General features: G+C 57.2%; 1 protein-coding gene across 6 annotated transcripts in view; it reads left to right on the top strand.

The window, feature by feature from the left end:
- Nucleotides 1–27,015, top strand: part of Hth (Meis homeobox homothorax) — a 440,142-nt gene that overhangs the window by 200,516 nt on the left and 212,611 nt on the right. For 3 of the 6 annotated variants that reach the window (XM_076310507.1, XM_076310506.1, XM_076310505.1), the window contains exon 9: nt 6,121–6,165. The exons of the other annotated variants lie outside the window; for them this stretch is intronic. In XM_076310507.1, coding sequence (XP_076166622.1) covers nt 6,121–6,165 — 45 coding nt within the window. The remainder of the gene's footprint in view (nt 1–6,120; nt 6,166–27,015) is intronic. 6 annotated transcript variants of the gene reach the window in all.

Below are 27,015 nucleotides of genomic sequence, written 5' to 3'. Positions count from 1 at the left end.
TCCGACGACGACGAACTCCGCTACCGTATCTCCGGCTCGTCTTGCGAGCTCCCTGCTTCGACTCGGTTGTGTGCGTGGCAATAATAACGATACGTCTTTCTTGCCTCGAATAAAACGAGATACGGCGACGAGTAGGTAAATAAGAGGCGCGAGCGAGCGTTCCTGGCCCGCTGGTGATCGTCCGCTTTCTCTCCGTCCCTTTTTTCTCGTTTGCGCAATTTTTGCCACGCGGGAGCTCGAGAAAGAGAGTTCTTCTCTCCGTAGCAAAAAAAAAAAAAATGGCCGATTCGACGGAAACCCCCGTTCGATTATCCGTGCGGCGCGGGGGTTGGGACAAGACGATCCGTGGGGGCGCGCGATAGTCGGTCCCGCTCGTAAATATCCCCGAGCGTAATTAAAAGCTATCGATTTGTCGTAAGCCGCGTAATTGCACGAGTTACTACGCGGTTCGAATAATCGGGCGCTCCCGGGGCGGGAAACTTCGTAGGGCCGCGCCGCCGGAGATAACGGAATATTTACATATTATCGCGGAGCCCGCACGATCCACCTACGCCTGCCGCGCGATGAACCCGTCAGCCTCCGCCGAGCGGAGGAAGGGGACGCGCGGGATCGTGTCGCGGATTCCGAATCCGCGCCGAGATCCGAAGAAATTGATGGCCCCCCGTGGTCCCGAGCTGGGATCCCGCGGGGGAAAATACCATTCGAGCGAACGTATCTGTCGTTATCCGACTCTGGGGGGGACGAGTTATTCTTTTTTTCTCTTCTTTTTAGCCTTTTTAATCGCGGCAACCGTCGAACGCGGCCGAGTCACCGAGTTTTCTGGGATTTCCTGTTCACGAACGGTTCCCCTCTAGGGGCCCTCCTCGCGGGGCAACGACAGAGGCGGTCGTCGCGAGTCGTAAAACACGAAGATCCCTTTCGCCGATTGTAAAGCCCGTCGACGGTCGCGTCGTTCGTCGGTCGAGCCGTGTTCCGTGATCGTCCCGTTTCCTGCGACAGTTTCAACGTTTCTGTTTTCGTACGGGCGTAGTACGTTGCGTTCGAAGTCGCAGATTTCGCGTTCGATTTCGCCCTCGCAATAAAAATAACACCACGGGCCGGTTCGTGCGGGAGCGCTGTAAGTCGACGACGAAACGCGATACGAGCGGAATGAGTCTTTCGGGGGGAGAGGGTGGCTCGACGAAGGTCATATAGATTTCAGGACACCCGATACCTCAAAATCGACCGAGTAACTCCCGCCTCGATGGGCGCAAAGGACACGCGTTTCGGCCGTGTACGAGCCGGCTGGATCCTCGATCGTACGGCGAATCGTCGCGTGGGGTACCGAGGGTCACCCCGGACCCGCGAAACGACTCGTTTCAGGTTTGCAAAGTCTCGGGACCGATTTCTTCCACGGACTGTTTTCGCATCAACGACGCGTCCGTACTCGAAACTTTCGTCCGCGTAATCGAGTTCGTTCGGAGGCGATGCTTCGCGCGGAATTTCGTCCGAAAATGTCACGGTTTGTGACCACCTTACCGGATTTGGACTATTTACCGTTTCCTCGAATACAAGGAGTAGCCAAAGTCGAAGCGTATCGCGACCGTGCCACTCCGTGCGTAGATCCAGCACGTCGAGAACCAACGCGGGTTAATTTTTAATCGACCGCTGAAACTTTGCAGACGCAACGTGTCAGCTTTCTTCGGAGACCGAAATCGTGTATCGTTTACCGTGTCTAGGAAAAGTTAACCGTTAACGGTTAGCTGTCCGCGGGGATCTCGGTACTCGAAGGTTAATTTCCTCGAGAAAGAGTCAACTTCCCACCTTGTACGTTTTTGCGTACAAGGGTATCGCGTGGAGCCGTATCCTCCCTCGAAGACGCTTTCCTCTCGAAGTCTCGCGGCTGGCGTCGCGTGATACCGGTCGATCATCGTCGAGAGAGGAGGACTCGGCCGAAAAGTACACCGAGTCGTGCATACTCGCGCGTCTCGGAAGCGGAGCGTCCTAATTGGTCGTTCCCTGGTCCGGGGCCCGCGTCTCGTTCTCGCTCGCTCGCTCGCGTGACACGGCCGCTAATTGTCGAAATATTAATGGGGCCTTGCTCGTCCGTCTCCCTCTTCTTTCTCGATCCTCCCGTTCGCGAAGACCACGGTGGGCGATAGCGTTCGCGTTGATTAATCGCGAATGGATGGCGGGAGAACGACCGACAAGTTGAACTTTCGACTACGCGGTGGCACGAGTCGGTGTTGCTCGAAGTGTCGTACGCTCGTGGGGAAAATTAAGGGGGTGAGATACGATCTGCGTGGAAAACAGGGCTGTTGGAGTAGGCCACGGTCGAGGAAACGGATCCTGTTCCTCTCGACAGAAATCGCGCGATAACCTACTCGACGATTGTACTCGAAATTTGTTACTCTCGAGACGGACAGACGCACGGTAAGGTTCACGGTAACGGTTACCTCGACGAGACGAAGGAAAGGTGGGACGATCCGAAACGGTTCGTGTGTGCAGTACCTCGCGCGTTTGCGAATCCACGAATTCGCGAACCGGCTGTAAGTGGACGCCCTTCTCGGTAAAGCGACGGTGAAGCCAACTCGAGTGAAGTCAAGGAGGGGCTGGATGGCTCTTCCTGCGGGAATAGGAAGTCCAATCCAAGCCCGCGCTTCCGTCCCCTTTTCCTTGTACCCGAGGGCGCATAAATCACTCGTTCTGGTCTCCGCCGCGAGGCTGCTCCTCGGGAATGTTTCGCAGTCTGGCGACGTTTCGTAATTTTACGCAAGGTCGACGCGGCGTTAACCCGTGCTCGCGAACGAGGAGTCCGTTTATTCTTTTCCGCCAACGGAAACGATATTCGTACGGTGAGTTTCTCGATTCGAGATCTCGCGAGGAAACATCGGTGGTTACTCTTTCGCGTTACATCGGTGGTTCCGGTAGCGCGATCGACGAGAAAAGAACGCGACACAGAGGCACGGTTCGAGGAATGGTCGTCGAAAGCGGCGCGTATATACGCGTAGACGGTATACATAGGGCGGAGAGACCGGGGGCGGTAGGTAAATGTAAGCAGTAAGCCATTTTCCAGACGATGAGGCGCGAAGCCCCGCTCGGCCTCTTAGCGCGGGTAATCCCTGCTTTACCAACCGAACCGACCGGGGGAAGAAGCCACCCGCAGGTGCGACCTCGGGGCTTCTTCCACCCGAGGCGCAGCCCATATTTAATATCGCTCGTCCTCCCTGCGCCTCGAGCTTCGACGACTCCGTTGGAACTCGTTTTCTTCCACGAGCGTACACGATTCGAGTCGAAAACGATCCGCGAGTCTTTTCTCCGGGGACCGGAAGAAAAAACCGGGTCGATCGATCTCGCGGAGTATCGCTATCGATCGAGAATTAGCGTCGCGATGAATTATCTCCCGGTCACGGTACGAGAGGGAAACCGATCGAGCGCGGCCGCGGTATAAATTAATAAAACCGATTATTATTTAGCTCGCGCTGCTGTGATCGTTCGCTCGAGTTCGCGGCCCTCCTCCTCCCGTTTCTAGAATGCCCCGTCGATCGGGCCGACGGAGATCGGCGTCAACTTTCACGCGTTGCGCGGCTTCAAGGTCCGTACTTGACTGCGGCCAGACAGGCCGAGTCGCGTCCGTGACACGAATCCGCGCACGGTTTCCTGTTTCCAAGTCAAGTTCGTTCGTTCCCGGCTGAGAGATCGGCGATCGGCGCAACGGCGTTTACACGATCGGGGGCAGAACCAGGAGGCAAGGGGGTGGTCGCGGGGAGAACACGGTGCGCGCGTCGGTGTCGTTTCTCGTTCCTCCCGTGCTCTTGACCGCGCGAAGTTGATCGATGGCGATATGGAATTTCTCGCGGCACGGCGTACCGCGGTACGAATCGATCGCGCTCCTCCATCGGGCGGTATTCCATCGAAATCGCGAGGAGATACGTGGAAGACGGTACGAATCGTATCTTCCGCCGTGCGAGACTCACCCGATACGAGAGTCCCCCTGCCGATAATCGACGCTGGAATTCGTCCTGGAAGGAATCGCGTTCCTCGGTGTAATTATCGGCGAGACGCAGGTGGAGACACCGTGCGCGAGCTCGTTAATAATATCGTTACGACGCGAAGGAGGAAGCAGCGGAAGAAGTTTCGCCGGGCAATTGGCCAGGAGGCGCGCGCCCGCGATAACAACTCGATCGCCCTTTTGTCCAATTGCGCGCACACACACCTCTTCCCCCCGTTCCTTCCCCCTGCCCGCCACGGTTCTCTCTTTTTCTTCCCCCGCGCAGCTGCGCCGAGAACAAACGTACCGTGCGCTCGCGCTCGCTCGCGAGCAACGCTCTTTGTTTCGAGCGGTGTTTTTCTTTTCTCGTTTCCCCGCGAATTCGAAAGTCGGATATCTCTCGAGGACGGCGAGCGGCTTTTCTCCGGTTAATCGATGGAAATTTAATTAAAACTCGGAACAACCGCGCCGCCTCGGAAATGGAAATCGCGTCTAGTTATTTATTATTTGCTCGCCGCTAATTTATGCGCGCGGGGGCCGCGTGTAATTCAGGTCCAATTACTTGTATCGGGAAATTTCGCGATAATGAATATTTACAACCGCCGGGCGGACTGACCGAACGAAATAAATCAAAACGGGCGCGGTCTCTGATTCGCGGGAGCGGCGGAAAACGGCAGCCGCGGTTTCGACCGCGTCGTTTAACGCGGCACGCCGCCGGAACAATACCGTATCTTATTCGATCTCGGCGAGCGGCTAACGTTGCCCGGGCGTTCACCAAGGGCCATTGTTCGGCATCAACAGTTAGTCCGATTCGAGCAGATGTTGCTCGGCCGGCGAGCGAGCGTTGCCACGTAATTAGCGGCGCGTAATCTGGCCGCGTGGCGACGGCAACGACGCCATTACGGCTCCGACGGCCGCGGACAATGAGAGATACAATACCAACGAGACGATTGCGAACGGGGCGCGGAGACTCGCGTATCGAATCGATGTTCCTCGTGAAACCCACCGCGTGCAACCAACGGCCGACACACCGCGCTCTGCACTTCGCCACGCCCTCCGCGAGTTTTTCCTCTTCTTAGATCGGACCCGGACGAGCACCTGCTCCCATAGTTGGAACAGCCGAATAGTCGATGCGACGCGATTCGTCCCGCTCGTCCTTTACACCGATACTCCAATTGCGTTTAAACGGAAACCCGACCTGGTAACTTTCCTAGTGAATTTTTCGGCAAGATTTTCCTCGCGACCGTTCGATGACCGAACGCCACTTTTCTCGACGAGACGCTCTTGGAAGAGACGCGAGCGCGTGCACGCGATTCGGGACTTTTGCGATTCGATATCGACCAACTCCCCTCCTCGCGGAAAGGCAATTTTTCGTCGAGGATACACGACTATCGCGTTAACGTCGCTCCCGCGGGATGGTGTTGTCGAAGGGGCGCGCCACTGTCCGCGTATTTTACCCCCGGAGCCCGCGGGGCTGAAAGCGCGCCACGCCGCTCCCGCTATCTCGCGGACAAACAGATTTTAATGAGTAAAACGGCGCGGACCGGATCGCATCGCGGCGTTCCCGCGAATTTTACGGGCGTCGAACCTTTCGGGTTCCACCCCTCGCGGCAACCCCGGTCCCGGCCTCTCGCCGCCCCCGTCCCGTGTCTCTTCCGTCGGGGCTCGACGTTACAGCCCGCCATGGTCATCCATAGTTTATATCGCACGAACACGCGGCCCCCGCGTAATGGCCGTCCGTAAAATATTTATCGCGGAAATTAGTCGCACGATGATGTATGCCGCACCGCTCCACGCACACACCGGGCCCAGCGCGTGCACCTGCCGACACGCGCGCGAGTTCCGCGCAGGTAGATGGAAACGTATTTGCGCGGAGTCGCCGCGACCGCACGCGCTACGGGGGAAACACGGGGGCAGTACCGCCACCGCCACCGCCGCCGATACTCTCCTCTTCCACCCCCCTGTATCCCCTCTTTGCGCGCGGGACAACGAGCGTCGTCGTCGTCGCGAGATATCGATTCGAGCGCTTCGACGATCGATCTTTCCGCTCGTCGGAGCGAAGCTTCGTTTACGGCCGGCTGTAAACGAATCACCCGCGCCCAATTAACGCTTTCTCGCTAATTTCCGTTTGCTTCTCCTTTCTGTTGCAGGTAAGTGTCGGCGAGTCGATTCTCCCTGCTGGACACGTGGCCGCAGTAAGTTCAAAGTTCGCGTTGCTCGAGGGTCGATCGCTCGACCCTCGGGCCGCGTGCCACTTTTTTCCGCTTCTTATTTTTTTCGAAAGAACGTTCGCTCCCGAATCTCCGACCGCTCGCCTTCGGCGTTCCCGAGGAACGTTACCGCGAAACTATTCTCCGTCGAGGAAACTTTTCCACGGCGTCGCGGGGGTCAGCGAGGAACGCGTCGTCGAACGTAACGACGCGCGGTTTACGCTCGTGAAAAGTTTCCTTCGATCCGGAGGATCCCGCGGTCCGTTCCCGCGAGCCCTCATTATCCAATGTGGAAGTTGTTATTACGCGGCGCAGCGAGGATAGAGTCGTGACGCGGCCGCGGTAATGTCAGGTTGCCCGAACGTCGCAAATTACGACGGAAGACACACTATTAATTAGCGATCGGACGTTGTTTACCAGTCACGACGACGGGAGCGGTATCGCGGGGCGCGCTTCTTGCGCCGGTCGACTTTTGCTATTACATGCCATTTAGCTAACGGTCGGCGTGCACCGCGTTCCATTATTTTTACGACTCTGCCAAAGCCAAAGCGTCGGAACGGAGAACGGGGGACCGATTCCTCGTCCTTTTTGCTCGGTGACGGTTCTCAACCGTCTCACCCTCGATGGATCGCGGTTCGCTCCCGAGGACCCAGCTCCGCTCGAATCCAGAACGAAAGAGGGCGGTCGGGCGGGTGTTTTTCTTTCCCCGGAATAACGAGGTCGACGGGGATTTTCCCTCATAACGCGGACCGGAATGAAATTCGCGTCGTCGGATTTCCGCTAATCCCGGGCCGGTTCGTTTCGCGGCGGAACGAAACGAAATTAAATCGTGCGTCGGCTGCGTTAATTAATACGCATTGCCGGCGTGTCGATTCGCGCGCGATAGGTAATACGCGGGGCTCGATTCCACAATATGTAGTAGTTTCTAATTAACGGGCGGGCATTGCGATCGATCCAATAAAAGTAGGCGAATAAATCGTTGATACCCTGTCAGTACGGTCGACGCGATAAATCAGTACTTTCGGGGCAATTATACGGGCTCGCTGGTTCGCGCTCTCGCCCGCCCGCCCGCCCGCCCGCCCGCCCGCTCCGGCTCGCGCGCTCCCGGCGTTGCGGTGCGAAAAACAAATTTTGAGTAACAAGCATCGATTTTAATCTCGAATTTATTCAACGCCGATTAAGCCGTATCGGGATATATTCGCCATTTATATTCTTCGGGTATCGCGTTGTACGTAACCGTTCCCCGCACACCCGCAAACGCGCATCTCTCCCGTTAAATATTCATCCGGTTAACGTCCGATCGGAAGGAACGAAACCAATGCGCGAGAAGACGTCAATGAACGATAGATTCGACGAGTTCTCGCGCGAAACGGACCGGTACCGTTTCGATACGACCGAGTATTCGGGGGTGCGGTTGCGTGGAATCAACAGGGGACGTTTTCTCGGCGTCTCGACGCTGGCCGTACTCGCGGATGCGCGGCATTACCATCGAGAAGTGGCACGAGTCACCTTCGTTTCGATGGCCACGAAAATCTCCTGCGTTTTGAAATCGCGCGCGACCTTCGACGAATCGCTTCTCCGAGAATCTAATTCCATCGGGAATACGATAGGGCGGGATCGATTTCTCGGATCGTTTCAAAATCGACGGGAGAAGAACTCGGAAGTCATCGAGAGCGATCGACCGTTTCCTCGCGCGCGGTCTGCTTTAAGCCACCCCCTCCCGCGAGGTAATTTGCATCCCCGGTGGTTCTCGCGGCGTTAGGAGAGCCCTTGAAGAGCATCGGCGCGACAATTTCCGCGCCGGCTCGGAATCCGGTCCCCTCGCGAGACAACGAGACGAACGAACGGACGGACGATGGGCGGGGGTCACTTGGAACGAACGGGGTGGGTAATCGCGGGGGTCGCAAAAGTCGTAGGAAGAGAGGCTTCGGTCGTCGAGGTGCAATGACGTAGGGCGTCGGAGGCGTTGGTGGCGCTGGGCTCCCACCGGCGTATCGATTCCTCGATGCCAGGCAAGGAAACCAAGCCCCGCGCACCCTCCCTTCGGCTTCCTCTGCCTTCAGCCACCCCCGGCCGGCCGGCCGTGCCGGCTAACTCGCCCCTCTCTTTCCCTCTTTCCGCCCATCCAGTCGGCCCGAACCACTCGCCCATCCGCCTCCACCTCCGACACCCCCCGTCTTCCGCCCACCTTCGACCACCCACTCCTCCTCCCTGCTCTAACTGCGCTTCCTCCGTCGTTTCTCTTCCCGAGCGACGACCAACTTTCCAGATATGAATTAACAGAGTTACGGAGCTTCTGCGGTGCCCGAGCCCCGAGTTCCGCGGCTTCCGGCCAACTCGGAGAAACGTCTTCGGGGGGTGGAGGAGGGCATCGACGACGAGTTTTTCGCGGCCGATGGAGCCCGATACCTTTTCGGGTACCGCGTCCCCTTCTCGAACCAAGATTTTCTCATCCGGAGGTACCCTCGTAACCCTTTCTCCGCGAATCCGGTCGCTGGTAGGAAGCATCCGAGCGATAATGCCATTCCGCGGCAGTGGGTTAGTGCAAGCACGCGGGTGCAACGCCGCGGAGGAGGGGTCGAGAGCGGAGAAACGAGAGTCGGAGGGTGGGTGGGTGGGTGGGGGGCCATAGGATGCCGGTAGTCGACCGAGGAGGGGGCGGTCGTAAGGGGTGCGCGGGTGTCGGCGGGGCGGGAAGGGTTTGGGGTATTAAATCATAGAGCCGGAGCGCCTGCCGCCGGTTTACTGCCGGATAAAACGCAGTGACTGTTATGTTATGGACCACCTGTATGCCTCGACCCTGAACTCTCTCCCCGTCTCTCTCTCTTTCCGTCGCTCGGCCGGCTGCTCTCGAGCCGACCGAAATCTATATACGTCCGAAAACAGCCCTCTCGTCCGCGCGGTGACGTCACGCCGCTCGCGACCGCTCCACGAATTTCCTCGACGATCGCGAGCACCGAAGATCCGCGAGGCGTCCAAGACGGTTCACGTTCGAGCTCTCGAGAAATCGAGCAAAGGTCCAACCCCCCCTGGAACGATTCCTCGTGCGCGTTACCGCTCCCGTTGAAGGGTCTCGTCGAAGCAGCCATCCGTTCGATAAAAATTTGTCGGAGCGCGGCGCGCGAATGAAAAATAGCGCGGGATCACGCGAGCCTCCTTCTTCCGACGCGAGTAATTAACGCGTCGCCCTCGACGTGTCTGACGTGCGCGCTCGCTCGCTCGCTCGCGCTTTGGAAAGGAATTCGCAACGGGAAGCGGCCGCTTCGCACCTAGCCCGGCCGGGCGGATGGCAAAAACGGGGCCCCGTCGGAGCTACGTGGAAAAGAGGAAGCGTTGAAAGAAAAGCGGCGCGCGTCGCGGCTCCCCTTTCCGTCTTTACCGAGGCACGAGGGCTACGGTGCGGCGCGGCGCGACGTCTCGACCCTTCTCGGCCTTGGGGCCGAGTTTTTCGTTTCTCCGCGGAGATCGGTATCCGCGATTATATTATAAATATACATGTAACTCCGTGGAGGGACGGGTCCCCTCCTAGCACACGGGCACCGGTCTCACGTGCGCGAGATACCTGCCGACGCAACTGCAGAACGTGCATTCGGCGCGGCGAGTCACGTGTATTGTATATGGCCGCCACCGTATCTGCCTCGAACCCGGTGCGCGCAGCCTTCGCGTCTTATCTCCTTCTCCGCGTCCTTCCCCCCGTTCCCGCTACCCTGGCCCCCCGCTCGTGCCTCTTGCCTCTTGCCCCTTGGTCGTTGGCTCGCCGCGCGCTCCGCGCTGCTATTAAATACAATAAAGACATTCAATGGGAATTAATCGGATATCTGCGTATCTACCGTCCTCTCCGCGGTGCATTGTTGCACCGGTGCCCCGTGACGGGGTCTCTTTCCCGCCGGTTCCCTTCTCGTTTTTCTTCCTTCTCTCCGTGCTCCTCGGGCGTTCGCCTTTTTGCCGCGTGCGCCGCCGCCGCCGCCGGGATGGAGATATTCCGCGGCCGGAATAATATCGGGGCACGTTTTTAGGTACCGCGACGCTCCGTTGCGTCCCGGCGAGATCCACCGTCTCCCGATCCGCGAGAAAACCCACCCTCGTTCGCGTTCTCGCGCGGAACGAGACCGCTCCCGGTGACCGGGTTACTCGACGAACCCGTCGCTGCGTACGGGTTTTCGAAGCGGCGCGGGTTCGGTTTTTCTGGCCCCGAGCGGGGAAAAGAAACCAGCGAGCCTTGCGGCCACGATACGCAACGTCGACGGGGAGATTTTAATCTCGATCGGAGAATTAATTTCGTGCCTTGTAGGGAATTGCGCTCGAGGAATCGTAGCTGTCTTTAATTCGATTATCGGCTACTCTCTATCTTTCCAGGGTCGCATTGAATTTCCTTAATGTTTTAATTATCCCGTGTAACGAGGACGCGCCGCGTTCCTGTTTATGCGGCATTGTTCTTAATTCCGTCCCTCGGACCCGGCGAAGAAGCTCGCGTCGCCCGGGGAGGACCGAGCACCGACGCGTTCTCGTTTCCCGTTTATCGCGCGAGGGGAATCTCGAGGAAACGGGTACGGTTATTAATCGAATCGTTGTATCTGCGCGCGCGATCGACACCTCGAGTACCGTTTCGAGGCGTCGAACAGCGCCGAGCTGACTGCTCGAATCGTAAATTTCACGAAGCTTGTAAATAGGGAAACTCGCAAATAAGGGTCCGAGAGGGCTGTGTCGCTAGCGAGGACCTCGAGCGGTCAACGCGTTAGGCGGTAACCGGGCAGAGCTGAAAGCTTCCGAAATCTTTCGATTTTCGCTACACCGCGCGGATGGTAAGGTAACCGATTAATTCCACGCGGTTACGCGATCGTCGAGACACCTCGAATCGACCAAAATTGAATAATTCAAGCCCGAGGTGAAAGATCCCCCGGATCGAGCGAACCCGCGAATCGTATTTTTAGCCAAAGTGTCCGGGAACCGAACGCGACGAGTTCCTCCTCGGCGGTGGCGCGGAACAACGATCGCTTGTAGAAAAAATGGAAAAAGAAAAAAAAAAGAAAAGAAAAATAACCACCGTTCCGCGTTGTCGCGAAACTTTTCCCCGTTGCTCGTCCCGCAATAGCAACAACGCGCGGATCGAGGGTTCTTCCGCGCTTCAACTTTGTTTTCTCGGTTTGGCCGTGTGCTCGTCCACACGTTGCGCGCAACGGCTCGAGTAACACGGTCGCGCGCGTATCCGCAACTTCGTCGAAACTGTCCTCGTGTCCGTAGTTTCGCTCGCTCGCGCGTGAGTGAGCGAAACTTGGAGCTCGCGTCCCGATTCTCGCGCGAGCGGTCGGTTATCGATTCTTCGTTACCGTCGCGGCTCCGTCCCGTTGCGGAACCGCGGTGACCGGTCAATCGACGTTACATTGTACCGTGGCTGCGCGCGGAAAGCCAGGTCGCGTCTAACGAAGCTATAGGAAACACGGCGCGATTCGCGGTAACGCGATGAATGATGGATGCGAGCGGAAAACCGATCGATGGTCGCTAGCGGATCATCGTCGTTGGAATCGACCGAGCGGTCCGCGTCTCTCGATGCTCTGGACTTGCGGTTCTCGTTTAGCCGAGCGAATCGGTTCGAGGATTCCGAACGATCGGGTAATCGCGAGGTCGGCTCGGACGTCGTTGGCTTATCGACGAACAACGCCTCCGCCGGCGTCTCCCCGCCGTTGTACGATCGTTATAGGTTTTATCTCGTTCGATTTGCATCGCGTTTAAATTTAAATACGCTCGGTTCCTTCCCGCGCGTCCCCTCGCCGGTTCGGCCGCGATCCCTCCTTTTCGCGTCTCGCTCCGAGGCGGACGGGAGCTACCTTGGCCCGTAAACTCCCCGCGTAATTGCGGACCACGGGCGAAAACAATGCCGAAGTCGATACGATCACGTGACCGGCCCGAAATAATTCCCCGGCCGTTTTCGGCCCGACGCGTCGCGGCCCCCACGGCCCCCACGGCCCCCACCCCGCGACCGAAACCCTCGTGAGAGTTCCGTCGGAACGAGTAGGAGGTTCGATGCCTCCTCTTTGTTGGTACGCGCCAAGGGTGGAGCGAGACCGGTTAATTAAACCGTGGGACGAGGAGAGAGAGAGAGAGAAAGAGGGGAAGACAGAGGGGGAGGGGGGTAATGAACTCGTCCGCGAGTATGTAATTCCGACTTCTCCCCGTGATTTTCGCTTTCCTTCTTTTGTGTCCGTACGAAGGAAGCCGCTCGACGTTCCGTGAGACCCGCGGAGCCCCCCTCTCCCTCTCGGAGTAACTTTCGTTCCTTCCATTTTTCCGTTTTTCTTTCTCTTTTTTTTCTTTTTCTTTCTTTACCTTTTCTTTCGCGGATCCAGGCGCCGCGTTCCTTCGAGAGAGCCAGGAGTACGGGTCCGCGCGGCGCCTCTCTCCCCGAGGGCTTCCTTTCTTCCTTACCCTTCTTTGATCAACGTCCGATCCGGTAATGTCCCGGAACCCCTCCCGTCGACCGGCATCGTCGTAAACATATCGAGCGCGGAGAGACCATCGTACCCCGACCTGCCCCAACCGAAACGTTACCGGCGAAACGGCCTCGTAAATAACGTCTTAAGTGTAGCGTCACGGCGTCGACCCTCTGCCGGGAGCGTGACCGACCTACGGGAACTCCTTGCGCCTAGAAATAACGAGCGATAAAAGAATTTCGCGCAACGTTTCCCGGCACCGAGCACCGACGACAAAGGGCGGGCTCCTCTTCGCGCGATCGCTCTCGATCTACGCGTAACGTTCTGCGTTAGTTCGGGGAACGTTTCCCGCTCGAACGTCTCGGTAAGGTTCCGCGTAAACTCGACGAAGAATGATCGATAGCTCGAAGTAAAAGTTTCTCGTCGCGGCGTGGTCGATCGTTGATAAAACTTTCTCGACTCGGCGTCTCGAGTCTCGTACGCGCCGTTTCCACGTTGGAGAATAGTTTTCGCGCGAAAACGATCGCTACGAGTCCTCCTCGGTGATAGCCGCGCAGCCGGGGAACGTTGAGAAATACGCGAGGAGGTCTCGCAGCGACGATTCGAGCGCTGGAAAAAAAGGCGATATCGCTTCTTTCCGCCATTCGGAGCTAGCCAGAAGAAATAAGAAGGTGGCGGAGAAGGGCGTCGGCGATAAAGGTGACGTAGGGCGTCGCGACGTCCGTCAAGCTGCGCCGGTTGGTCCATCCGGCGGGCTGGTTCTCTCTCCCTCCCTCGCTGGCTCGTTTCCGTCCCTGTGTCTGGCTTCCTCTCTCGCCCCTACGGGCTTCGTCGAAGAGAATCTTCCACCACCTCCGCGCTACCCCCGGTCCTCTTTGCTCGTGTCTCTCCGGGCTGAAACGAGCGAAATGCTTCTCTCAGGATCAAGGAAGAGCGCAGACTCCAAACGGCACCGGCGACCCCCGTGAATGGCGACCCTCACAAACCAATCGTATTCCCGTTTCCATCCCTCTTCGCTGCCGGAGGAGAAACTCCGACGGGAGTTTCCCTCCGCGCAACCCTGTCGACGTCGTTACTGTTACCCGGCTCGGCTCCCTCCCTACCTCCCCCTTCGTCTTCCCCTCGAATCGTATCCACCCTTCGCGACCGGCCAGCTCGACGACGATCCAACCTTTCCAATTCGACGTCGCTATTCTCGCCCTTTAATCGCGATCCAGATTACGCCGATCGAACGAAACCGATTCGAACGCCCTTTCCTCTACCCGAGTACTCGTTGGGTCTCGACCTTCGTTTCCCTGCGATAGAAGCTGCAACGAACGCGATTGCTCGTCTACCTTGTGTACATTTTTCAGCCCAGTTTCTTACGCGCGAGACGGAACGCTTCGAGGTAGTTTCCAGCCTCGATCGAGGACGACGGAGGAATCTGGATAGTTCGATCGTATCTTTCGTAAAGATCGTGGCCTCCTATCCGTTCGTAATTGCTGAAAGGGCTCGCGAATCGAACGGTGTCCAAGACGCAAAGCGACGTACAAGTTTACTCGTGCGGGATCGGCGAAAGGTTGTACATCGGCGCTAAAAGATTTGAGAAACGAGCCCGCGTCGCGCGAAATTGTTCACCCGCGTCCACGTTGTCGGCTCGGTAGGTATCGATGGTCTCGATCGGCGCGTTGCGCGGGGTTTTGCACGGATTACGTTCTCCGATTCGACGTCTTGGCTCTCCCGTTCCCTCCCTCTCTGGTCCCCCTGCGGATCTATCCGCGGCGCGTTAACCTCCCTGGAAGGGATCCGAATATACGATCGCTCTCGAGCGTCTACGTGGGAAGGGATCCTCGCGCTTAACGCGATCGTTTATCGTCCGTTACATAATGGAAACGTTGCCGCATCGCTCGACCGTATTATTCGGATCTTGATCGACACGAGCGGCACGGTCGCCGGCTACGATTTGCAATTATTGTCGATGCCGTTATCGACGCGCACCTGTCGTGTCGCCTCGCTGATAGCCGACGCGGCGACTTAACGCGCTGTGTCAGTCACGTGACGGGCTTTTGCACGCGCGTCCAGAGACGGACGCGGCCATTTATCGAAACCGGTGCGAGCGCGAGTTCGTGAGAACGATATCGTCGCCTCGACGAGGAAGAGGATTCAACGCGCGTCGAACGATACCCGATTTTTCCAAACCGTAACTTTCCGGGGACGAGTTGGACGGTTTCTCGCGTTGGATACCTCTTGGTCGACGATCGCCCTTCCGTGTCGAATTTATCCGCTCCGAAAGTAGCGCTCGCGAAACGTTCCCGGTAGTATTTTCAACGCGGTGGATATTACTCGGGAAATACGTTCCCCGCGTTTTTCCTTTGCGCGAGACGAGGAGCGTACGGTTCGACTATCCGCGTCGCTGGTCTCGGTTCGCGTTTAACGATACACGCTCGCTCTCGCTCTCGCGCTCGCGCTCGCTCGCTCGCCGGTGTATAGGTATTCGAGTAGAAAACGACGGGCGCGAGTGTATCGGTGGCGATATCGGAACGGGGGCTTCCGGGCAAAGAAACATAAAGAAACTTGGCAGAAGGGTGGGGGGCGCCTCCGGGACAAAACAGCTGACGCCATGGCTGCCGCCAACCTCGTTCCTCCGCCTCCTCTTTCCTTGCGCTTCTCCCTCCTCTTGTTTCTTTTTTCGCCGCCGCCACCGCCGCCGCCGCCGTGCGCGCTTTCCTCCTCTTCCGCCGTCGTGCCGCCCGAGGGATTTAAAAACAATTCGGTAAATTGCATCCCGCCGAGAGAAACGGAGAAATCGCGGAACCGAAGGAAGACGAGCACGGGGACCGGGGGCCAGGGGTGGTCGTGGGGGTTGGTCCGGGTGCAGTCCGTATCGTCGTTGCAGCGCCCGCGATATCGCTCCGGATCCTTTCTGCCACGAAAGTAATTAATGCCGGTGCAAGATACGCGGAGCGAGCTGGATTTCCTCGTGGTGGAAGGGGAACGGGTGGAGGAGGGGGAGGGGGAGGTTAAAAATCCCGTGGCGCTTTTTAGATCGGGGAAATGGACGTGGAAGGATCCCGGTGAGTTCCGGTGGGCCGCGATCAGGACCGAAGATACCGTTCAACGTTGATAAACCGTCCATACTATTTGTACCGGCGCGATCTGTCGGGCAATAAATAGCCTTCGAGGTTTTCTTCCCGCGGAAAAAGCAGCCGGTCGTTAAAAATCGTTGAATTCCAGCCGGTGAAATAATCCGGGTACCGTTCACCGGCGACCATTTGTTTCGCGACCGCGATGACAAGCGAGACGCTGTTAGGTGGTCGGTACTGGGTTGCTTCCGGTGGCCCGATCGATTTTACGCCAGTCGAATCTCGACGAGGTTGTTTGCTCGGGAATCGTTTCTTCTCAACGCGAATTACGTTAGGAATATATGGTTGGGAAATTTTTCATTACCGTCTTGCCTACGATTCGAAACGCGTCGATTGTTCAAACGTCTCCCGATACGCGATACTTTTCGCTTTCTCTTCATCAGGCACTGGTAAACAAAGCTCCGTTTACCTACCCTTGCCGGCGAGCAAGGGTCGATATCTGGGTTACCCCAGAGTCATTCGCAAATTTGTACACGGTGAAAACGTCCTCGAATTTAATTTCCAGCAAGTTTTGTTCCCAGTGTTTTTCCCGCGAGAGGAACGGTTAGCGAGATATCGTCCGGAATAAAATATTAGCGTTATTACGCGAAGCTTAAACGCCATTACGCGCGAATAAATGCACGAAAGCACAACCGAGGCGAATTGATTGGCGGGTGGGCCTAAGGTGAACCGTAAGAATGCAGCGTCGGCGAGGCCTTTGTGTCTCGCGTTTTAACAAGCCACGGTGCATAAATTAATCCAGAAGCCCGATATCGTTTGATTCGCCGCTGTGCCGCCATGTCCGTCGAGGTGCACCCACCTCTCTTTCTCTCTTTCCATCTCTCTCTCTCTCTCTCTCTCTCTCTCTCTCTCTCTCTCTCTTATTCTCTCTCCGGTTCTCTTCGTTGCTCCGTATTTACCCTCCCCACCGGTTCTGCTGCTTACCTGCCAATGCACGGTGCACTTCGTGTGTAATACCTTGCGGAGCGTGCATGCACCCGCCTCGATATACACTTTTTATGGCCGTCCTGCTACCTTGAATGGTAGCCTCTCCCTTTGACGACGCGGCGGCCGTCCTCGCGAAGGGCTGACCGCTTTTTTCGTAATATCTGCCCTAGAACGTTAGGCCAGCGTTCCTGCCCGTTGAAATCTACGTCGTGGGATCGGCCCGCTCGAAGCGAGAAAAAAAAAAAACGATGGAAAATTACCGCGCGTCCCTTCGAAATCCAAGTTTTCGGAATCTAGGGAATTCGGTTCGCCGGGAACGCGGGGTGGAAATTGCTGAATTTACTTTTTCCGATTACGGCACTGGGTAAAGTATTCCGTGAAATTCGAGCGGAATTCCAACGTTTTCGTCGTAGTCGCGTCCGGAGTTACGAGCCGCGCGTTCGAATATCGGCCGTTGCTCGCGTTAGCGCGATCGATCGTCGCCGGTAATCGATTTTCTCTCCGTGCGATACAACGTCGCTACCCCAATAAGAACGCTGACCGATAAAACGTTCAGATTGTCCCGAACGGAAATTGAGAACCTGTACGACGATCTCGGATATTTACCGAGCTCGGTTTCGCGCCGGCGTTAAACGTTCGTCAGCGTGGGTCCGAGTTTGTCGGGAAATTCGGTAATTGGGAAACACGAGTAGATCGAGATCCAAGCGGAACATCGTCGCGGTGCTTTTTGCCCGACTCGCTCGTTTCCGCGTCTGTCTTTTTCGTTCTACTGGCCAGTCCTCTGTCTCTGTCTCTCTCTCGCTCTCCGGCTCCCCTCCCCCTCGCAGTAGCCGACCGTTCCCTTCCGCTTCCAGCGTCGTGGATCAATACACCGTGGCAAAACGGCAGTCCCGTAAACGTGATTGTTGCTCGATTTCTTGCGTCTTAATTGCCTCGCTCTTAACGACGCAATTACCCGAGAAAAAAGCGAGCGGGTTGCCGGGGTTACCCGCGACCCTTTCGTTCTTTCTCGGCTCGGTTCCATCGTCTCCCGTACGATCGTCTTTCTCTCGGGTTCTTACGGCTTCGTATATTCCGGCTCGAACCTGTACTTAAGCGTCAGCGATAGCGTAATCATCGCGGGAGAGGAAGAGTATCGCGAGTGGAACGCGCTAGTTCGAACGGTCTCCGGTACGCGGCGCTCTGGCTGGATCAGTCGATGGTTACCGCGTGGGCCGTTAGTTGGCAGCACGGGCAAGGCGCGTTCGAGCCACGCTTACGAGACGGAAATGCGAAAAATTTGGCGTACTTTCCAACGACTCTGCGTTTCCCCGTTCACGGTTCCACGATCGATCGATTCCGACCAATTGCGCGCGATTTAACGCGCGGTAACGATCCGAGGAGCCGTTCCTGGCGATACTTACCCGTAACGTCGAAACGTCTCGCAACGGAGACGATAATCGTCGGAGAATCGCGACGCGTTTCCCGATCGTCGACGAACAAGATGGTCGTACACTCGTATCGCGAAGACGCGCACGCGAAACTTTCGGTTCGAGATCGCGAAATCCACTCGGTAGCTCGAATTCGTCCCGCCGGATCGGATAAACGTCTCTGGCCGGTAATCGCGTTTTATGCACTTTTATGGGCAATTTCTATCCCGATACCCCGCGTCCCTTCCACTTTACCCGTTCCGTCAACCGTGCGTTGCTACGCGCCCGATCGGTCGTCCCTTTGAAATATAAACACAGTGCATTTGCATGTTTTCCGGATTTAATTAGCTCCGATGCGATTATTAATTGCCCGCGGCCGCGGGAGTGGTCGCGCGTCGATACGCCCGCCGCCCGCTCGTATTTACAATTTTCGTTCGTAAATAACAAACCGTGGCGACGCCGCGGGTCGGATTTTAACGAGGGAATTAATAATCCGGGAGGAAGAGGGCGAACGCTTCGCCACGGGAGGATGGGCGGGGTGGTGGAAGAAGGGGGTAAGCGAATTCGAGGGAGCGCGAGGAGAGAAAAGTAACAACCGTGATCGCGCGAGCCAAGTTTTATGGCGGTGGATCGAACGCGTTCGAAAGAGGTTACCACCGACGAGGCGTTCGAGTCGATTGCGAATCGACGTTCTTCCGTGTACTTTGTTCGGATCGTCTGTACGCGTAGCCGCGCGGATAGAAATAAATTGCGGACACGGGCCTTCGATGGTCGTTCGGCCGTGAATTTTAACATCGTACTTACCTCTTGGGTCGAAAGGCGCGTTATATCTCGATACTACGAAGACGTCCGACTCGCGTTCGAAAACGCGGAGGTTAGGTTCTCGAACGTTACGCGCGATTTATCAACGTTTTTATCGTTTCGATATTCCGTTTATACGAATACGATATTAAGGAGCGTTATCGATACTTCGTACGAGCGATTTACGCGCGAAAAATTTTCGCCCTAACTCTTTTTTTTTCTTTTAGTACACGGCCAATTTGCAGAGGGCGTTGTCGACAAATTCGAGGATCGTACTCGTATCTCTCGTCGCACTCGCGGCGGCAGTAATCGAATTTCTGGGTTAGCGCGTTCGCGCACCGTTCACTCGCGCGCACTTTCGCTTCGCGTCGATTAACGGCGCGTAATAAGAAGTTTGCGTACTGGCCAATTATGCATGGTCGTGCGCGCGCGCGTGAGCGTGAGCGAGCGATCGAGCGAGCCAGCGCTCGTATCTCTTCCTTGGACGCGTCGTGAATTTCAAATTACGGTTACAATGTTGGCGATACTCGATACACTTTCGGCGATAAAAATACGTAAAAAATTTAATCCTCGTACGAACGGAAGCAAAACGACTCGCGCGCTCGATGTTTTTACACCTGTTTCGCAATTTCGCGGTCGATCCGGTATCGACGTAAATATCGTCCGTGAAACGAGACCCGAACCCAAGGTCGAAACGTTTATTATCGTACGCAATAATATTTGTACCGAGTATTTTCGCATCTTTCTTCGGTTTCCCGATCGCCCGGCACCGTGGCGTAATTTTATTTTCGTCCCGTATTTGGTTACGCAAAGCGCGCACTTGGGCGAATTTTTTCAAAGCGGTCGAACCGTGCGCGCGGGATTGCGCAACGAGCTAACTTCCGGGTTAGAATCAACGTACTCGCGGCACTCTCTAGCGTAAATTTCTTATCCGTCGCGCTATAACTTTGAAACGTTTTCACGGTTGGTCGGCGAACGGTCCGAAAGGAAACTCGCTCGCAGTGATTTTCCCCGGGAGGAAGCGATCTCGTCCGGGGTTGCGTTTCGCGTCGCGGTCTCGGGTCCGCGCTGATGTGTTTTACTTGTTCGCCGAGCGCGGCGAGCGACGCGCGGTTTTGTTTTTTTTTTGGCTGTAATTCAAGCCGGCGCGCAGGGTCGGTCTACCGGGACCGGCGAGATAGTTTATCATCATTTAGTCCTCCCGACCTGCCGCAACATTTTAAATCTCTGCTATCTCGGGCCGTGCGTCGCGGCTGGTCGAGGACACATGCTCGCCTCTGCTCGCCTCTGCTCGCCTCTGCTCGCGGCCGCGTCAACGAGTCGCGAGCTCTCGCCGTAGCACGTTCGAGGAAAAACCTCCTCCCCGGTCCCCCTTCGATCCTCCGTATCTCGCGACTATCGAGAATTAGTTTCTGCACTCGGAGCCTCTTCCCGCGAAACCGCTGTCAATGGCTGGATACCAGCGAGCGAGCGAGCGACCGCTGCACCGGAATGAATTTTTAATCTCGTCGCTCGGCCGGCAACTTTGGCATTCGGCAATAAAGTAGCGCGGAATAGAAGGAACGCACCGGAGCGAAACGAATTAAGAAGAAAATAAACCGTGGTGCGCGCTCTTCTATTCGCTATCCTTGGCGAGGTCGCGCCGGGATACGTTTCCACGGAACTAAACAGGTTCGGGTGGCTGGAAACCGGGGCCAGAGGAAACCAACCACCGGTCCCGAAGTTACCTCCGCGGAGAACGAGTTTCGCTCTCGCGAGCTCGTTCGCGATCGACTCGTCCGCGTCTGTATTAGGAAATTCTCGATTTTCTTTTCGACGAGTGGGAGGGGCAGGTTGAACGTTGACCCGGTCGGGATCGATCACGCCCGGAGAAATATCGGGCTTTCGTCGAACCGGTGCGCGCAAAACCGTTCGAAAAGTATCGGACGGAGAAGGAGGATAAAGAGGAGGAGGAGGGAGGTTACTCTCGGCGTTGCTCGCAAATTCCCAGCGTCCAGTTTCCACGTAACGTTAATTCCAGGCCAGGCCGAGAGGAAAGCGTCTCGACGATCGGCGTATAAACGAGATATAGACGCGATGTGCCCGCTCGCCGTGGAAGGAGAACGAGAGCCCCGTACGGTGGGGTGGGGTGGGGTGGGGGTGTCGGGGGAGGAAATTGAGGGGTCTGGGAAAGGGGACGTCAAGCGCCGTCGATTCGCCCTGAATTTACGCTAAGTGCACCGCTGTTGCAGCGACGGGACCGGTAATTCGGAGAACGTGGTCCCGGGGTCCCGGGGGCGGGTCGTAGGTCGGCAGGCAGAGTGCCAGAAAGAGAGGAGAGAATCGTGGTCGGGAACAGGGCGCGCACGGTGGTGGTTTGCTCGGAGCTTTGCGTCCGATTTCAACGTCCTCCGTCTCCTCCCCCTCCTCCTCTACCTCCTCTACCTCCTCTACCTCCTCTACCTCCTCTACCTCCTCCTCCTCTTTCTGCCGGCGCGTTTCCACCTTCTGGCTGCACATGCACACGGATTCGGCATTGTAGCGCTAATTAAACCAGCGCGTGTCACGAGTCACGGGGCTGACGTCACTCCGTGATTCCTGACCACCTCCGACCGCCCCGGCCACCTACTCGTCCACCTTCTGTGTTCCGTTCGGCCCCTCGTTCCACTTCCCTCTTACTCGTCGAGAGTCTCTCCCTCCCTCTCTCTCTCTCTCTCACTCTGTTCGCTCCTCCGCTCGTCCCACTATCCCTCCGTTCCTCCGCCGCGCCGACTGGCTTTTGGCTGCCATCGATCAAACGGCCTCCGCTCTGGGCTACGTTTATAACTCGGCCGAACAATCGGACGTGGATACGATGGGGAACACCGCGCCGCGCCGCGCCGCGCCGGCTTCGACGAGAATTTCCCTCGGCCTGTTTTCTTCCGTCGACGCGACGATAATTCACCCCACGGTTTGTTGTTACAACGATACGGACGGACAGCGGTTTCGGCGATCTTCGTTTCGTGAATCCGGAATAGACGTACCACGTACGCCGGACGGAGGGAGGATACTTTCGCGGGTCCGATTTATCGTACGAGGAGTCGACGCGACGGGGCGCGACGTACTCGTATCGGCTTCGAGGTCCACCGTGCCTAGGTACCGGTACTTTGTCCAAGTTTATCGCACCTACCGAGATCTCTCGTTTCGCGAAACTCGCGAAATATTCGATAGGGACGCGCGAGCTGAAACGGGCATCGCTCGGAAGCCGGTAACCCTCTCGAGCGAAACTTGTCTCTACTCGTGTACGTACGCGCGAACCGTCGTCGCGAGGACGGTGGTTGAACGCGTAGCCATCGAAGCCCCTTATCCGTTGGACACGGTGCGTCTCCTCGAATCGATCGTATCGATCGATACCGCGCTCGTGGACTCCTCCTCCGTGGAAAACACCTTAGCTCTCCGTGAGGAGTTTACCGGGGCGCGAAAAAGTCGGTCGCAGCGCTAAGTGGGAATGTAAATTCGACACCGCGGCGGGTAAACAGCGTTAATTGCGGATCCGCGTTTCGAGAGCGTAGAGGTCGCGGAAGCCCCGGTAGTGTGTATCGTGTTAGCGCCTGCGCTCGCTCGCTCGGTCGCTCGCTCGCGCGCAACACCGAAGCCCGATGCTCTCACCTGTCGCCCGTTGAGTTACGTTAACACCTTTGTTCGATCTTATCGTCGGTGACCAGGTTCCTTCGGGCCCGTTTCCATTACGCGTTTAATGGTAATCGGGCGTTCGCGCGACACGCCGTGGCCCGTTGCCGCGTTTGTCAGCCGCGCCTACGTTCGAGCGCGCGTTGTACGCGCCTACGTGCCCGCGCTACGCTGGGAACGGAGGGAAGCGGGGCCTCTGCCGTCTTATCTTTATTCCTCTTAATAACGTCCGTTCGGTTCGGCGCGCGTGTCGCGTTATCGTCCTCGTATCGGGCGCGTTTGCGTTTTCATTTCGCGGTAGTTAACCGCCTCGTTTACGCCATCCTCCTCCCCGAGATGCCCCTCCCCCGTGCCTCTGCTTTTTCGGCGTTTCGTTTCTACGGTGGATCGCCGCGATTGCTCTTTTACGAGCGTTGCGCGTTGTACGAAACGCGCGTGCGCCCGAGCGGTCTCTCTAGGTGGTTCACCGGGATCGTTCTCGCGCCTGCTAATTGAATTATCGCGCGACTGCGAATCGTCGTCCCCCTCCGAACGAAAGAAGGAAGCGACACGGATAATCGTTCCTCTCCCGGGCCGCGTGCGTCCGCGAGGGGTGTCTTTGTCACGGTCGCGCGGCGAACGGAAGGCGAAGACCGCGCCGACGAGATAGCGAAAATCGCGCACCGTGCTGCTTAAAATTAATTACTATGCCGGTCGGTCGGTAAAGTCGTCCGGCTCGTCCGACAGCCGGCCGTCCCGTAACAGCGCCAACCCACCGGCCATTACAAACTGCGTCCTGTTTATCAATTTGAATTCGAAAGACGAGCCGGGAGACGACGAGTCCTCCGCGGGCCCCGCAACAAATTACGTTTATCGGGCGTCGTTCATCACTCGCCGTCTCGAACATCTGCGAACACCTCCTACCCACCCCCTGCCCCCGGAGCGGAAAACGTTCGCCGACACCGCGCGTTCGTGGAAAATTTCGATCGCGTTTCGTCGACCGAACGTCTCCATCGATTTTATCGATAGGCTCGCCCCGGAACCGTTTCCACCTCTGGAACGTGGCGCGCGCGCGGATCGATCGCGAGCGCTCGAAGATTCCTCGAGACTCGTTTCGTGTAAATTTCGGTACAAGATCGCGTATCGCGAACTTCTCCGGGAGACGGATAAACAACGCGGAACGCGTGTACCTTCGCGCGAAAGAAACGAACGCCAAAGTTCGTCCGGCGTGTAATCGAGATAAGGGGCCGCGAGGTGTCGACGTCGAGGATTATTCGAAAATAATTTCGAGCGGCGTACACTCTCGCGACACGCCCGGTTTATCCGGCGATCTACGGATTACCTTGGAACGAAAGCGCGCGCGCGCGCGAGTAAACGATAAAGAGAGAGAGAGAGAGAGGATACCCATCTCGAATAAATTTCGCGGCGGTAACGCCGGTGGGTGGTACGGGCCGACGTTAAGGTTGGACGGAGGTTACGGAGGAAGGAGTGAGACCGCGGGAGGGGGTGGGAGGCGGAAAGAAACCGGCGGAGAGAGATACAAGCGGCGGCAGAAGGAGAGCAGGTGCAAACTCGGGCTGTCAGGAAGTCGCTTACAGCTCGAGGACAAAAGCTTCCCGAGGGACTCGTGCGCGGCTGGAAGCGGGACCGGGGACGGAGGTCGGTCTGGATGGAGAAGATGTCGGCGTTGGAAGGAGGTTGGAAGGAGGTTGGAAGGAGGTTGGAAGGTGGCGCGAAGAGGGGTAGGACGAGCCTAACTGTGAAATAACAGGGTGGCCTCCTCGACCCTCGTTCCGAGGATACGAGCCTCGTACGTCGCTTCCTTGCGAAGCGAAAGAGGACGCCGTCCGAGGGTGGAAGCGGCGGGTTCTATCGATTTATTTATACCGAGGACGCAACCCCGATACGATGGGGTTATTGGGAACGTATCCGTATCCGGGACGTAACCTCGTCTGCGTCGTTCCACGCCCGATGGATCGCGTCGCGGCCACCTGGACGCGGCTCGCGCTCCATTTTCGAACCGAGTCGCGATCGAGAACACGCGAGAACATCGGAGGACGAAAGGGTTCGACGAACCGGTGGTTAACGCGGAGGAATCGCGACAGGGGCAACGAGGAAAGATCCGCGCTCGGTCCCCGCTCGAATTACCCGCGTTCCGATTTACAATGGTCGAGCGACGGTAGTCGATTCCGACGCGCTGGTATCGTTTCGGGGGTCTCGGGTTCGTCTCGGGTTCGTAGTACGCGATCGCCGAATCGTCCGTCTCCCCGTCTCGTTCTCCTCTCTGGTTTCATCCGCTACACGACTCGACCGCGTGCCATGACTGTCGCTAACACGCGAACCCCGAAGTTAACCCGCAATTTAGCCAGAGAGCGATCGTTCGAAAGAGACGTCTCACTTGATGCCACTTAACGAATCCCCCCACACGGCCGGCCCGGGAGACTCGTGCTCGTTTCCAGATGCGACGATTGCTCTCCTCGGGAACACGGAATCGGCCGTGATTAAAGTTTCAGGGGCGGAATAATTCATGACGCCGGTTCGAGCGTTTCAATGAATTCGGTTCGTCGCTTCTCTACCGCGCCCGCCGAGTATTCCGCGAATTCAATTACACGCCCGTGGCTCGCGGGCCCGCGCAGCCCCGCGTTCGTTATCCGCGGCATGACGCGCAACGTTCAATTAACGCTCGCCTCGTAACTCACGACGATAATCGCGGCGTATCAAAAAGCGCGACGACCGCGCACCGCCCCGCCGATCGCGCACGAATTCCACGCCGGTTCGCGGACACGCCGGGAATTCCGGGGACGTCTTGCGAACTTCCCACGATAAATCACCGTTGGAGGGTTGACGGGGTGACGCGTATGATTACACCCTGTCTCTTAACGGCTATAAATTTCTCGCCGGCCGCTCCACCTCCGCTCTAGGATTCCACAGGTATCCACCGAGACCCGTTCCCTCCGCGGACTTTGGGAACCAACTCCTCGTTCGCGCTCTTTCGGTATCGTTCGCGCGACGTCCTCGTCGCGGGTTCGCGAGCTCGCGAAAGGTGTCTCGGGCGACCTTCGAAAATCGGGAGCGATCGATACGCGAACCGTGGGCGGAGAATTTTTCCAACCGACGGTATTGTTCTCGCGCAAGGTGTCTCGACCGAACGAGACCTCTAAAGAGATACCGACGAACGGATCAGAAATACATCGGAGACGAATATCTCCTTCCGCGTCTCGCTGGAATCGAGAATGTTTACACGATCGAACGCTCGTCTTCCTCTTTCTTTGCGCGGAAAGACTGGATTCCATCGACGAAACGACCGCCGCTTTCTCCGAGGACGAGGCCGGTCTCGACGTCCGGACGTTCCGAAACATCGTCGGGAATACGTCTCCTAATCTCCCCGTCGTTAACGCGAATCCGTCTGTCCCTCGAGCCGTGGATAACCATCGCTTTCGAATCACCGATTCGGGCCTGTCGTTTTCGCCGGGGCCGCGAATCAACGCGACCAACCGTGACCGTGGCGTCGAGTTAAACGGGGCCTGGAATTATACCGTGGGCCGCGCGTTTTTAAATCCATTAGCCCTCGAGCCGGCGAGCCGGCGAGCCGGTCCTTTCGTTCGAATCGACGACGCCGGGCACCGTTGGAACGCGCGAAAAACGAATCGCCCGGACCGAGGAACCGTCCAATATACGCCGTTGCGTCGTCCGCGTTCACGAAACGGGGCAATCTTCCGCGTTTCGAGAATATAATTTTCACCGAGGGGACGGTCGCTATATTTCCGAGATAAGACTACGGAGCTCCGGATCCGGCGCTGGCCCGACAAGACCCTACTCTCTCGTGTGAAATTACTTCGCTCCGCGGCTTACTCTTATCCCCCGGTGGCACCCTTTCTTACCGTGTATCCTCGTTCGGTCGGGATCTCCCTGGAAATAAAGTAGAGATACCTTTCCTATTTTCGCATCCGGAAAATTGCGATACCTCGGCCGCGCGAGTCTTACGAATCGCGTCGCGCCTTTTCTTCTGGTCGTCCACGATGCGTCGTGCCGGATCGCAGCGTTTCGGCGCGTCCAGTCGGAGCACTTGCCTCGAAACTTGCCTCGAAGAGAGGAGAAAACGCGGAAAAGCGGATCCATCGATCCGAAATTAGCCATCGGAATCTTCGTAGCGGATCGAGGTGGTTGGGTTCCGTGCGTTTCGCGCGCGTCGGTGAACCCGTTGAGCGAGTGCCGGCTCTTAACGCAACAAGCTCCTCTCGCGCGTTTATCTAATTATTATAATTGCACGATTATTCTCGGTCGAAGGAGCCGCGGCAGGGGTGAGATCGCATGCCGGGCGTCGTCCGGCCGAGAAAAAGAACGGAAGAAATATAACGGGATATATATGGAGCAGCACGCGATACGATCTCCCGGTCGATGTCGTGATGCAAACGATCGCGAATTCTTTGCTCCCTTTGTATCGGCCGTTTCTTCTGCATTCTTTCGGGCCGCGCGCACGCACCCGCTCTACCCCCCTTCCTCCCTCTTCCCCCCGTCGTG

Source organism: Ptiloglossa arizonensis, chromosome 4 (assembly GCF_051014685.1).
Source record: "Ptiloglossa arizonensis isolate GNS036 chromosome 4, iyPtiAriz1_principal, whole genome shotgun sequence".
Taxonomy (NCBI): Eukaryota; Metazoa; Arthropoda; class Insecta; order Hymenoptera; family Colletidae; genus Ptiloglossa; species Ptiloglossa arizonensis.
Note: the sequence above shows the minus strand (reverse complement) of the source record. Positions and strands in the feature narration are given on the sequence as shown.